General features: G+C 40.7%; 1 protein-coding gene across 1 annotated transcript; it reads right to left on the reverse strand.

Moving 5' to 3' along the window:
• Positions 1–577: 577 nt before the first annotated feature.
• Positions 578–6,838, reverse strand: LOC116589411 (butyrophilin subfamily 1 member A1-like). The gene is given in 4 exon segments (XM_032341368.1): positions 578–1,104; positions 1,107–1,235; positions 1,614–1,640; positions 6,829–6,838. Coding segments are annotated over 4 exon segments (693 nt in total).
• Positions 6,839–14,891: the final 8,053 nt, after the last annotated feature.

The following is a 14,891-nucleotide window of genomic DNA, read 5'->3' on the forward strand; positions in this document are numbered from 1 at the left end:
TCTTAATCTCACAAAACAAACTGAGGGTTGCTGGGGGGAGGGGGGTTGGGAGAAGGGGGTGGGATTATGGACATTGGGGAGGGTATGTGCTTTGGTGAGTGCTGTGAAGTGTGTAAACCTGGTGATTCACAGACCTGTACCCCTGGGGATAAAAATATATGTTTATAAAAAATAAAAAATTTTAAAAAAAAAAGATTTTGTTCCTGCACGTTTTGCCTTTATAATTTCAAGATTTGTCAATTTTACTTTTGTAAAAGATCATTTTTTTAATTGTAAAAAGTATTCAACATCTGCAGAAATAAAAAGCATTTTGAAATTCCTGGAAAAAAAAAAAAAGAAACATGACTTTCAATAGCAAAATTCAGGCTATCCCACATATGCTCAAACAGTCAACATTTATCTTCTGATACCTGAGCATAGGCATGAACTATTCTCATAACCACACCCCAGCAGTCTACACCCAGAAGAGAAGGGCAAGACACCAGGTCTTCCAGGACTAACTTTAGAGCCATTAACCTCAGGGATTCTGAAGCTCTGCGAAAGGCCACCATGAGGAATCTAGAACCCTGTTGGGACCCTATGGGAGCATAGCTTCATGGCCCCAAGGGAGTAATGGAGATTCAGCCCCTAGGAGAGCACCATCAACACCACAGCTTGAACTGAACCCCTGCCCTGAGAGGCTCACAGGCTCCTCTGAAGAACAAAAAGGGTTGTTAAGGGGTTCAGGGGTCTGCACAGGCCCGCCCACCCCAGAGCAGATGGTCAGGGACACATCTCCAGACCTCAACCTGAAGTATGGAAACAGAGTCCCAGAGGTTAGTGGGAAGGAGAAAAGGTGGGAGCCATCAGTCATGTTGTAGAATGAGACATCCCCTTCCTTCAGGTCCAGGAAAACTCTTACCCTGTGGGGAATTGGAACAAAGAGTCTTGAATTATCAGGGAGGGAATGGAGTCTTTGTTCATACATCCCCACAACACAGATCACCTTTTCTGGGGATTCCTTGTACCAGCCCTTCCTCGGCACATCTCTCCTACAGATCCCCAGAGCCCACTTACTTCTGTCTCTATTCCTGATCTCCACCACCCAGTAACAGCACCGTGATTGATGCCCTCCTGAACTAAGATGCTACACTGTTTTTCTGGGTCCTTAGTTGTATACTTCCAGGTCACACAAGACTTTTCATCAGACACAGCAAGGTTTGAATTTGCAGACCCTGGATCCAGAGTGACAGACACTGCAGAGACAATTGCCAATCATTTGAAGTCTCCCCTTGCCCTATAATAAAGCACACATCAACCACCACCACCACCAGACACCTAGATGCATGTGGGCAGGGTTAAACCTCCTGATATTAGAATCTTGTGACTCAAGCACACACCCCACCAAACAGAACTGATCCGGGAGGACAAGACTGGACTCCAACACTGAAGGGTATCTCTTTAGCATCTGAAATCATCTACACCCACCCACCCACCTACGTGGCTTTCACCACCCCATCTGCACCCGCCACCACTGATGGGGCCAACATCTGTGTCACCATAGCAAGCTGAAGAGAGGTAAGCCACCCTGGAGCAGCAGTAGGAGGACCCAGAAAGAACTCAAAGTAACTCACAAGGCAGGAATTTCTCCTTCCGCCAATCTACAAAAGAACCATGTTTCTTGTTAAGGCTTTGAGAAGTCTGAAATCACTAGGGTCTGTATCTAGTCTTCTGAAATACACTGATGCAAGGGTTACAGGGAAATATGTTTTGGAAACATTCCCTGATGCATTTATTACACACACACACACACACACACACACACACACACACACACACGGGCATCACCCTACAGCCTTCCCATAAAAGCTAAGCCATAAAGCTTAACACCACTGAGAGGCTGTGTAACAACCTGAAAAGAAGAATCTATGCCAAGATTCCACTCAAATTATGTTTTCTCAATCCTTATCCACATATCCATCATAAAAGTTAGGTTTTCTTGAAAAGAATGGGGGAGATCAAAATACAAGTACACAAGGCATACTTTAGAACACATACTTTAAAACACTGGCACCTGCAACAGTCAGTTGAGCATCTGGCTCCTGATTTGGGCTCAGGTCATAATCTCAGAGTGGTTGGATCCAGCCCCCCTATCAGGCTCCAGATTCAGCATGGAATCTGCTTGAGATTTTCAACACTCCACCCACTCCAATGGCTCTAAATAAATAACCAAATAAATACAATCTTTTTTTAAAAGATTCTATTTATTTGAGAGAGAGACAGAGATAGTGAGAGACAGCAAGAGCATGGAGGAGAGGGAGAAGCAGTGTCCCCGCTGAGCAGGGAGTCCAATGTGGGGTGTGATCCAAGGATGCTAGGGTCATTACCTGAGCCAAAGGCAGCTGCTTAAGAAACTGAGCCACCCAGGGGCCCCTAAAAATATATTTTTTTTTTAATTCAAGAAAAAAAAAACCAAACTGTGGAAGGAACCAAGATTTCCTTCAGCAGATGAATATATAAAGCAGATGTGGTTCGTATATACAATGGAATATTATTCAGCCATCAGAAAGGATGAATACCCCCCATTTGCATTGACCTGGATGGAACTGGAGGGGATTATACTAAGTGAAATAAGTCAAGCAGACAACGATCACATGGTTTCACTCATATGTGCAACATAAGGAATAGCATGGAAGACTTTAGGGGAAAGAAGGGAAAACTGAAGTAAGGGGAATAAGACAGGGGACAAACTATGAGAGACTATGGACTCCAAGTAAGCATCTGAGGATTTCAGAAGGGTGGGGGTGGGAGGATGGGGTGGCCTAGAGATAGATATTAAGGAGGGGACATGTTGTGATGAGCACTGGGTGTTACATGCAAATAATGAATCATGGAACACTAAACTAATGATGTACTGCATGATGACTAACATAACATAATAAAAAATATTTTATCAGTACGCTTCATGGGGAAAATATTTTAAAATTAATTAATGAATGAATTAAATTATGCTCATCAATTCAGCAGAGAAGGGGAACTGTGAAATATGATTCTTTGATCATCACTTTTCACATACATCCCAAGAATCAGCAAGGCTCTCTAAGGAGCCTCACACATCTGGACTCCTGGTTTCCTTCACCTCTGGCTTCCCTTTCTCTACATTGACAGTTTATATCCCTGATTGTAAACAGAAACAGCCAAAAAGAAAAAGCACATATTACACAGGTTCAAAGGGCCCAGATTCTTAACCGATCCCAGTACTAAAGGAACCTCTGGATAAATTTTCCTTGCTTTAGGATCCCCAGACCACACTCCTGTCCCCATACCACTGGAAGATCAAGATGATCTCATTATCAGAGGCAAATCTGGTTACATGATTACTTTCAAACAGCTTAAAAAAAGTATAAGTCCCCTCAGAAATCTCTCAAACAGGTATCAGGAGTTTATTACTTTTCATACATGCAAATAACTTGCACACCTTCTTGTATAATGCCTCTTGTATACTTCCACAGATTTGTGGTCTCACTTCCACCACTCTTATCCACCGATAATCTCTCCAAAGGAATCTCAGGATCTCCACTTTCCTTCTCCACTCCTCCTCTTTTCCTAACACATTTTTTTCTTTCCTGATTTGAAATCCACTTTTCCCTAGTAAAGAATTTTAACTCTTCTAGTTTTCTCCTTTTGCATCTTCACACTTTGCCTCCAATAAACCCAATCAAGTTAAGCCCATCAGGTAAGAGCAATATCTTCCTAAAAAAGAGAGATGATGGTTGTGAACAATTATCAGTAGCTGTTTTTAAAAACACATACATATCACATATCATAATGTTAAATATTTAATATATAATATATATTTAATAATTAATATGATTATAACATATATGTTATTACTCTTCTTACACAACAATATACAAAAGATGTTGTATATAATTGCAGGTGGTTCACAGACCCCACCCCCAGGAATCCATAAATATCCTGGTGGTCCTGCATCTCAGATTCAGATCACCTGCTCTAAGGTATTTAATTTCTCAACACCTAAGGAGGCTTAAAGGAAGAAACTGAGTTCCAACAGGGAGTCAGAGCACGAGGAAGCAAAATAAAGACCAACATGCCAGAGGTCTAGCAAGAAATAGGAAAATCAAAACCATAGACAAGAAAGTAAGAATTTCAGGGGAAACTGGATTCAGAACCAAGCATCCACCTAGGAAGACCTGAGTCGTAAGCTTGGTTTCTGAAATTCTACACACAACAGTTTCTGATTTAGGAAGTCACTATCCTGTTCCAGACTCTCCTTATAAATGACCTCTCGGTTGTAAATGCACCAATTAAAAGTATGAATTGAGCAGTGGGTTCAGAGGGTGTTGGTAACCCTAACAGTGACCTACAGTAGAGAATGGGTCAGAATGGAGGCAGAACTGTGTTCCCAAGGGCAGTCCTTACATTCTTTTTTTTTTTTTTTTGGACTTTTTTTTATTGTCTTAGTCTGTTTGGGTGCTGTAACAAAATATCACAAAGTGGCTTAAACAGCAAACATTTATTTCTTTGGTTCTGGAGGCTAGGAGGTCCAAAATTCAGTTCTTGCTGAGTGCTCCTTTCCTGGCACACAGATGGCTGTCTTCTCACTGTCTTCACATGGGGAACAGAGGGATTTCTGGTGTCTCTTCTTATAAGGTTAATAGTCATATCACGAGAGCTCTACATACACACAATTCCCTCCTGAAAGCCCCAACTCCAGGTATTTTCACACTGCAGGTTAGAGCTTCAACATATACATTTGTGGGAACAACACAAAAATTCAGTCCATAACAATTATATTTATCAGTCTGAGCCTTGATGTATTTTGTTGCTTTTTTAATATTCTCATCCTCTATCTCCTCAAGTACTCCTCTAATATATTGCATGTCTTGTGTCCCTGTTTCTATTGTGTATTTTTTAAGTTAAAACTTTTCTAATATGCATTATTTTTGTTTTAAGGCTGGACTTTGTATTTCAAAGCATTTAGAGATAATTTGAGGCTTTTAATAGTGTTATCTTTACTCATAGAGAACCTGTGTTTGTCCTGGTAAATAGCTATGCTAAGGACAATCAAATGTTGGTGTTTATTTTCTGTGAGGGCATGTCTATTTAGCTTTTACAAGTCCTAGTTACAAGCTTTTTCTGTTTACTAGATACTCTTTGGCAGTTCAGGCTCCTTCAGCCCATGGCACTGATGAGGAACCATTAGCTTCTAGGACTCCTGGCATCTATTTTTGAGATCACCAACACTGACACAGGAGTAGTGATGCCAAACACTGAGCTTGCTTCTCTTGACACCTCTTTTCCAAATCTTGGTGATAAATATTTTATAACTTTGTAGGCCTCTGACATATTCAAATAGGATTTGATAGATAGATAGATGATAGATAGATAGATAGATAGATAGATAGATAGATAGATAGATGATAGATAGATAGAAAGAATGCAACCTTTCTATTGGTTTTCTTTGCACAGGTTGGTCCCAGATAATCTAGTCTGCCATTATGGGAAGCACAACCTCAAGAGGCCTATGTTTCAGCCTCAAGACTATCACCAAACTGCAAAATATTTTGACCTTCTGAGTTTTCTTTTTCTCATTTTTTTCCAGGAAACATTATCTGCCATGCTCATTTCATTGGAAATTGAGAAGATCATATGGTGTAATAGATAAAAAGAGGTTCAAATATATAACCACATACAGTCCTTACATTCTTAAGAGAAGAAGACAAAATTGACAAGGGAAGCATGTCCACCATGTACATGCATGTACACCAATTCCATCCTGGTGTAGGGTCTGCGACATAGAAAGTGGCTGAGTTGAGCCTGGGGAGATAAGGTAAGAGGAAATTGAGTAGCTTATCTGCATACAGATGTGCCTTCCTCCAGACTGAAAGGGAGCACACCCTGGTGAGACCTCAGTCAGAACAAACATGCCTAGCATTCATCTATTGACCCTTGCCTGCCCTCTGGGCTACAGGTGACACTAACTGCAGAGGGGGGAGAGGCTGGAAAGGAAATGACCTCCTACCATGTGCTGACATACACTGTATTAAAAAAATTACAGGGATAAAATACATAAAATTTCATAATTATTAAAACATCATTACTACACCTGGTGATGTTGAACACAGAGATATTTGAGAAATAACCCAAAAAAGAGAGATAATTCCAGGCAGGGATGTGAGGTAAACTCTAGAGTAACAGTGGCCAATCCTTCTCAGATAACACAATCACTATCTGGGGGCATTGACAGCTCATTCCACCACATTCTCACACATAATCTGTCCAGTCCTCTACCCATCACTTTGTGATCACAACTTCCAGGAACTGGAGAAAACACACTCTCCCTGGTTGGTATTATGGAGCTAAGGTGACACGCCTATCCTTAGTGACCCCATTTATTTATGTACTTCTTTTCTTGAAATCTCAGAGCAGCTGGCTTTTGAATTCAAAGTGTTGACAGAACTAGTTGCTCTGAAGGCTAAAGAGCGAGCAATATGGCATGCAGGTCAGCATTGGAATAACCACAAGATGCACGATAGACTCCAGGAACCACCATCACCCCCAGGTTTCCAAGAACTGGGTGGAAACAGTGGGCTAGATTGGAAAAAGCTCATGGAATGTGCTCTCAGATTCCATCCTTCTCTGCTCTTCTCACCTCAAACACTCTCCAGGTCATCTGCACACCCACTGCCACTTGGTACATCACTTCACCTTCAAAAAAATCTAACTACCTCCTGAGCATCCTCCCTAATATCCACATCCCTGAGGGTTACCTCTGCCTGAATTCCTCACAGATGCTTCAAACTCAAATCCTGAACAGTTTCATACTTGGTCCCATCTTTGAGAGCCTGATGATGAAAATATTCCAATCCTTCAGCCTTCCTTACATCCAGGTCACCCTCAGCCACATACTGTTAGTGCCTTCACACATTGCTTCTAGGCTCCATCATGTGACTTGATTCAGTCACTGAGAGTTCAGGAAATGTGACTCCAGCAGTGGTTGGAAACTGCTTTTGCCATTTGCCTTGCCCTCTTGCATGAAAAGGACATGCTCAGGCTAGCACTGCCTTTCTAGCTAAAGTTGTCCTAGACCAGCCAAGAGCCAGCTAAACAACACCATTGAGAAAACCCAGCCAAGTTCCACTGTCAGGACAAATAAAAATTAAGGCAAAGAGGCTGATTGTCCCTGTTGAAAATAACAGAAGAGAGTCCCGACCTTTTTTGTTTTTCATCATTTATTGAGAAAACTTGTGACTGTGGGTGCTTTCTCTCCTCTGTGAAATGTAAGTAAGTCTGTTGAAAAACAAAGATGGGCTTTTGCCAGCTTTGTGATCCAGGGATGTCTATCTCAAAGATCTGGGAAACTTCCCTTTGATTGGCTCACTCAAGGAAGACAACACCCCTCTCTCCTCCTTCCTGTACCAGGATATGGGCCTAACCTCCTTGGGCACCAGGATCCTCATGTAAAGCCACTTTCTGTTATAAAAGTGGGAGAATTTGTTTTCTTCTGGATGAGGCCAACTACCTAACATAAATGGTCACCCTATTACTATGTAAATCTAGGGTGAACTCTTTGTGACAGAATGTGCTGTCGTGTCCACTTACTTGAGAGCTAGTAACCATCTATCCTGAGAACATATGTGTAATTAGCTGTGTCTGTATGGCTATGGAAAAGAGAGATTTTCTTTGCCTTTGCATCTCTTCAAAGATTGCCTATGAAACACATCACATTTTCGTAAATCTAATTCTATAATAAAAGGGTTTTCATTCCCACTATCTGTCTGAAGGAGATTTCTCAGAGATTTCTTTTTCATTATATTTCCCCAACATGACCAAAGATGTATGAGCAAACCCAGTTAAGAGTAGCCAAATGCTACTACAAATGACTAACAGACACATGAAAAAATGTTCAACATCACTAGCCATCAGGGAAATAAATAACAAAACAACATTGAGGGGCACCTGGGTGGCTCACTGGGTTAAACCTCTACCTTCGGCTCAGGTCATGATTTCAGAGTGCTGGGATCCAGCCCTGCATTAGGCTTTCTGCTCAGCGGGGAGCCTGCTTTCCCCTCTCTCACTGCCCGCTGCTCTGCCTACTTGTTATCTCTCTATCTCTCTCTCTCTGTCCAATAAATAAATGAAATCTTTAAATACACACACACACACACACACACACACACACACACACACATTGAGATACACACACACACATTATATCGGATAGAATGGCAAAGATTAACAAGGCAGGAAACAACAAATCTTGGAGAGGATATGGAGAAAGGGGGATGCAAGTTGGAGTGGGAATGCAAGTTGGAGCAGCCACTTGGGAAAATAGTGTGCTAATTCCTCAAAAAATTAAAAACAGAGCTACCCTATGACCCTCTGATTGCACTACTGGGTATGTACCCCAAAGATACAGATGTAGTGAAAGAAGCCAATATTCATAGCAGCAATGTCCACAACAGCCAAACTGTGGAAGGAGCCAAGATGCCTTCAACAGAGAATGGATGAAGAAGAAGTGATTCATATATAAGTGGAATATTACTCAGTCATCAGAAAGGATGAATACTCACCATTTGCACTGACATGGATGAAACTGGAGGTGATTATGTTAAGTGAAATAAGTTAAGCAGAGAAAGACAATTATGTGGTTTCACTCATATGTGCAACATAAGGAATATCATGGAAGACATTAGGGGAAGGAAGGGAAACCTGAAGGGGGGAAATTGGAGATGGAGATGAACCACGAGAGCCTATGGACTCTGGGAAACAATATGAAGGTTTCAGGGGGAGAGGGTGGGAGGATGGTTTAGCCCAGTGATGGGTATTAAAGAGGGGACATGTTGTGATAAGCACTGGGTGATATGCACAAGTAATAAATCACTGAACATTACATCAAAAACTAATGATGGACTATCTGTACTCGAGGAACTACAGAACACTCATGAAAGAAATTGTAGAAGACACAAAAACTGGAAAAGCATTCCATGCTCATGGATTGAAAGAATAAACATTGTTAAAATAGCTATACTGCCTAGAGCAATCTATTTTCAATGCCATCCCGATCAAAATTCCACCAGTATTTTTCAAAGAGCTTGAAGAAACAATCCTAAAATTTGTATGGAACCAGAAGAGACCTGGATTTGCTAAGGAAATGTTGAAAAAGAAAAACAAAACTGGGGAGATCACGTTGCCTAATTTCAAGCTTTACTACAAAACTGTAGTCACCAAAACAGCATGGTACTGGCACAAAAACAGACACATAGAACAGTGGAACAGGGTAGAGAGCCCAGATATGGACCCACAACTCTATGATACTTTGAGAAAGTATGAAAGTATGAAATTTCTCTATGAAATCTTTGAGAAAACAGGAAAAAGTATCCAGTGGAAAAGAGAAAGTCTCTTCAATAAATGGCTCTGGAAAATTGAACAGCTATGTGTAGAAGAATGAAACTCAACCATTCTCTTACACATACAAAAAGATAAACTCGAAATAGATAAAAGAGCTCAACATGAAGCAGGAATCTGTCAAAATCCTAGAGGAGAACATAGGCAGTAATCTCTTTGACATCAGCCACAGCAACTTCTCTTAAGACATGTCTCCAAAAGCAAAGGAAACAAAGCAAAAATGACCTTTTGGGACTTTATCAAGATCAAAAGCTTCTGCACAGCAAAGGAAGTGGTCAAAAAAAAACAAAGAGGCAACCCACGGAATGGGAGAGATATTCGCAAATGACACTCCAGACAAATGGCTGATATCCAGGATCTCTAAAGAACTCCTCAAACTCAACACACACGAAAGAGATAATCAAGTCAAAAAATGGGCAGAAGATATGAACAGACACTTCTCCAAAGAAGACATACAAATGGCAACAGACATATGAAAAACTGTTCATTATCGTTAGCCATCAGGGAAATTCAAATCAAAACCACATGAGATACCCCCTTACACCAGTCAGAATGACCAAAATTAGCAAGACAGGAAACAATGTGTGTTGGAGAGGATGTGGAGAAAGGGGAACCTTCTTCACCTGTTGGTGGGAATGCAAGTTGGTGTAGCCACCTTGGAGAACAGTATGGAGATTCCTCAAGAAATTAAAAATAGAGCTTCCCTATGACCCTGCAATTGCACTACTGGGTATTTTTTTTATTTATTTATTTTCAGCACAACAGTATCATTATTTTTTCACGACACCCAGTGCTTCATGCAATCCGTGCCCTCTAGAATACCCACCATCTGGTACCCCGACCTCCCACCCCCCCGACACTTCAAAACCCTCAGATTGTTTTTCAGAGTCCATAGTCTCTCATGGTTCACCTCCCCTTCCAATTTACCCCAACCCCTTCTCACTAACTCCCCATGTCCTCCATGCTATTTGTTATGCTCCACAAATAAGTGAAACCATATGATAATTGACTCTCTCTGCTTGGCTTATTTCACTCAGCATAATATCTTCCAGTCCCATCCATGTTGCTACAAAAGTTGGGTATTCGTCCTTTCTGATGGAGGCATAATACTCCATAGAGTATATGGACCACATCTTCCTTATCCATTCATCCGTTGAAGGGCATCTTAGTTCTTTCCAGTTAGGCGACCGTGGCCATTGCTGCTATAAACATTGGGGTACAGATGGCCCTTCTTTTCACTACATCGGAATCTTTGGGGTAAATACCCAGGAGTGCAATGGCATGGTCATAGGGAAGTTCTATTTTTAATTTCTTGAGGAATCCCCACACTGTTCTCCAAAGAGGCTGCACCAACTTGCATTCCCACCAACAGTGTCAGAGGGTTCCCCTTTCTCCACATCCTCTCCAACACATGTTGTTTCCTGTCTTGCTAATTTTGGCCATTCTAACTGGTGTAAAGTGATATCTCAATGTAGTTTTATTTTGAAACTCCTTGATAGCTAGTGATGAACATTTTTTCATGTGTCTGATAGCCATTTGTATGTCTTTATTGGAGAAGTGTCTGTCCATATCTTCTGCCCATTTTTTGATATGATTGTCTATTTTGTGTGTGTTGAGATTGAGGATTTCATTATAGATCCTGGATATAAACCTTTTGTCTGTACTGTCATTTGCAAATATCTTCTCCCATTCTGTGGGTTGCCTCTTTGTTTTCTTGACTGTTTCCTTTACTGTGCAGAAGCTTTTGATTTTGATGAAGTCCCAAAAGTTCATCTTCCCTTTTGTTTCCTTTGCCTTTGGAGACATATATTGAAAGAAGTGGCTGTGGCTGATATCGAAGAGATTGCTGCCTATGTTCTCCTCTAGGATTCTGATGGATTCCTGTCTCACATTGAGGTCTTTTATCCATTTTGAGTTTATCTTTGTGTACGGTGTAAGAGAATGGTCGAGATTCATTCTTCTACATATAGCTGTCCAGTTTTCCCAGCAACATTTATTAAAGAGACTGTCTTTCTTCCACTGTATATTTTTTCCAGTTTTGTCAAAGATTATTTGACCATAGAGTTGAGGGTCCATATCTGGGCTCTCTACTCTGTTCCACTGGTCTATGTGTCTGTTTTTATGCCAGTACCATGCTGTCTGGGTGATCACAGCTTTGTAGTTAAGCTTGAAATCAGGTAACGTGATGCCCCCAGCTTTATTTTTGTTTTTCAACATTTCTGTAGCGATTCAGGGTCCATTCTGATTTCATACAAATTTTAGAATAATTTGCTCCAGCTCTTTGAAGAATGCTGGTGGAATTTTGATTGGAATGGCATTAAAAGTATAGAATGCTCTAGGCAGTATAGACATTTTAACAATGTTTATTCTTCTGATCCAAGAGCATGGAATGGTCTTCCATCACTTTGTGTCTTCTTCAATTTCCTTCATGAGTGTTCTGTAGTTCCTTGAGTACAGATCCCTTACCTCTTTGGTTAGGTTTATTCCCAGGTATCTTATGGTTCTTGGTGCTATAGTAAATGGAATCGATTCTCTAATTTCCCTTTCTGTACTTTCATTGTAGTGTATAATAAAGCCACTGATTTCTGCACATTGACTTTGTATCCTGCCACGTTGCTGAATTGCTGTATGAGTTCTAGTAGTTTGGGGGTGGAGTATTTTGGGTTTTCCATATAAAGAATCATGTCATCTGCGAGTAGAGAGAGTTTGATTTCTTCATTACCAATTTGGATAACTTTTGTTTCTCTTTGTTGTCTGATTGCTGATGCTAGGACTTCTAATGCTATGTTGAACAAGAGTGGTGAGAGTGGGCATCCTTGTCGTGTTCCTGATCTCAACGGGAAGGACGCAAGCTTTTTCCCTTTGAGGATGATATTTGCTTTGGGTCTTTCATAGATAGGTTTGCTGAGGTTCAGGAATGTTCCCTCTATCCCTATACTTTGAAGCATTTTAATGAGGAACAGATACTGGATTTTGTCAAATGCTTTTTCTGCATCAGTTGAGAGGACCATGTGGTTCTTCTCTCTTCTCTTATTAATTTGTTCTATCACATTGATTGATTTGCGAATGTTGAACCATCCTTGTAGCCCAGGGATGAATCCCACCTGGTCATGGTGGATAATCTTTTTAATGTGCTATTGGATCCTGTTGGCTAGGATCTTGTTGAGAATCTTAGCATCCATATTCATCAGTGATATTGGTCTGAAATTCTCCTTTTTGGTAGGGTCTTTGCCTGGTTTGGGGGTCAGAGCAATGCTGGCTTCATAGAAAGAGTCTGGAAGTTTTCCTTCTGCTTCAATTTTTTGAAATTTTCTTCAGGAGAATAGGTGTTATTTCTTCTTTGAAAGTTTGGTAGAATTCCACAGGGAATCCATCAGGTCCTGGGCTCTTGTTTATTGGGAGGTTTTTGAACACCGCTTCAATCTCTTTACTAGATATCAGTCTATTCAGGTTGTTAATTTGTTCCTGATTCCATTTTGGGAGTTTATAGATTTCCAGGAATGCATCCATTTCATCTAGGTTGCTTAGCTTATTGGCATATAACTGTTATAATAACTTCTGATGATTGTTTCTACTTCCTTGGTGTTCATTGTGATCTCTCCCTTTTCATTCATAATTTTAAGTATTTGAGCTTTCTCTCTTTTCTTTTGGATTAGTGTCGCCAATGGTTTATCGATCTTATTGATTCTTTCAAAAAACCAGCTTCTAGTTTCATTGATACTTTCTACTGTATCTCTGGTTTCTACCTCATTGATCTCAGCTCTAAACTTGATGATTTCCCTTCTTATATGTGGAGTTGGTTTGATTTGCTGTTGATTCTCCACTTCTTTAAGGTGTAGAGACGGCTGCCGTGTTCTGGATTTTTCAATTTTTTTGAGGGAGGCTTGGATGGCTATGTATTTCCCCCTTAGGACCGCCTTTGCTGTATCCCATAGGTTTTGGACCGAAGTGTCTTCATTCTCATTGGTTTCCATGAATTGTTTCAGTTCTTCCTTGATCTCCTGGTTGGTCCAAGCATTCTTAAGCAAGGTGGTCTTTAGCTTCCAGGTGTTTGAGTTCCTTCGGAACTTTTCCTTGTGATTGAGCTCCAGTTTCAAAGCATTGTGATCTGAGAAGATGCAGGGAATCATCTCAGTCTTTTGGTATCGGTTGAGTCCTGATTTGTGACCCAGTATGTGGTCTATTCTGGAGAAAGTTCCATGTGCACTCGAGAAGAATGAGTATTCTGTTGTTTTAGGGTGGAATGTTCTATATATATCTATGAGGTCCATCTGGTCCAATGTGTCATTCAAAGCTCTTGTTTCTTTATTGATTTTCTGCTTCGATGATCTGTCTATTTATGAGAGAGGCATGTTAAGATCTCCAACGATTAGTGTATTCATATCAATATGACTCTTTATCTTGATTAACAGTTCTCTTATGTAATTGGCTGCTCCCTTATTGGGGGCATAGATATTTACAATTGTTAGATCATCTTGGTGGATAGTCCCTTTAAGAATGATGTAGTGTTCTTCTGGATCTCTGACTACAGTCTTTAGTTTAAAATCTAATTTGTCTGATATGAGAATCGCTACCCCAGCCTTCTTTTGAGGCCCATTGGCATGAAAGATGCTTCTCCATCCCTTCACTTTCAGTCTGGGTTCATCTTTAGGTTCAAAATGGGTCTCTTGTAGACAACATATGGATGGGTCTTGTCATTTTATCCAGTCTGCAACCCTGTGCTGTTTTATGGGCGCATTTAGGCCATTCACATTGAGGGTGATTATTGATAGATACGTTTTTATTGACATCGTGTTACCTTTGAAGTCTTTCTTTCTGTAGACTGTCTCTATATTTCTGTTCAATGCTATTCTTGGGCTTTTTCCTCCTTTAAAGAAGCCCCCTTAATATTTCCTGCAGTATCAGCTTGGTGGTTGCATAGTCTTTTAAGCCTTGCCGGTCCTGGAAACTCTTTATCTCTCCATCCATTTTAAACGTCAGTCTTGCTGGATAAAGTATTCTTGGCTGCATGTTCTTCTCATTCAGTGCCCTGAGTATGTCTTGCCAGCCCTTTCTGGCTTGCCAGGTCTCTGTGGACAGGTCTGATGTTATTCTGATGGGCTTTCCTCTGTACGTAAGGATCTTCTTTGTCCTAGCTGCTTTCAAGAGGTTCTGCCTACAATTATAATTCTTCATTCTTACTATTAGGTGTCTCAAGGACTTTCGAGAATCTGTAATCTTGGGGGGAAACCTTTCGGCCTCTAGTACATGAACGCAGGATCCATTCACGAGATTTGGAAAATTTTCATGAAGAACTTGTTCCACTCTATCTTTTAGACTTCTTTCTTTCTCCTCCCCTTCAGGGATTCCAATAATTCTGATGTTGGAACTTTTCATGCCATCATTTATTTCCCTGATTCTGTTTTCGTAGCTTCTAAGCTGTTTGTTCCAGGCTTCCTCCTGATCCTTTCTCTCTATCTGTTTGTCCTCCAGATCACTAA

This window comes from Mustela erminea, chromosome 4 (assembly GCF_009829155.1).
Source record: "Mustela erminea isolate mMusErm1 chromosome 4, mMusErm1.Pri, whole genome shotgun sequence".
NCBI classification, from domain to species: Eukaryota; Metazoa; Chordata; class Mammalia; order Carnivora; family Mustelidae; genus Mustela; species Mustela erminea.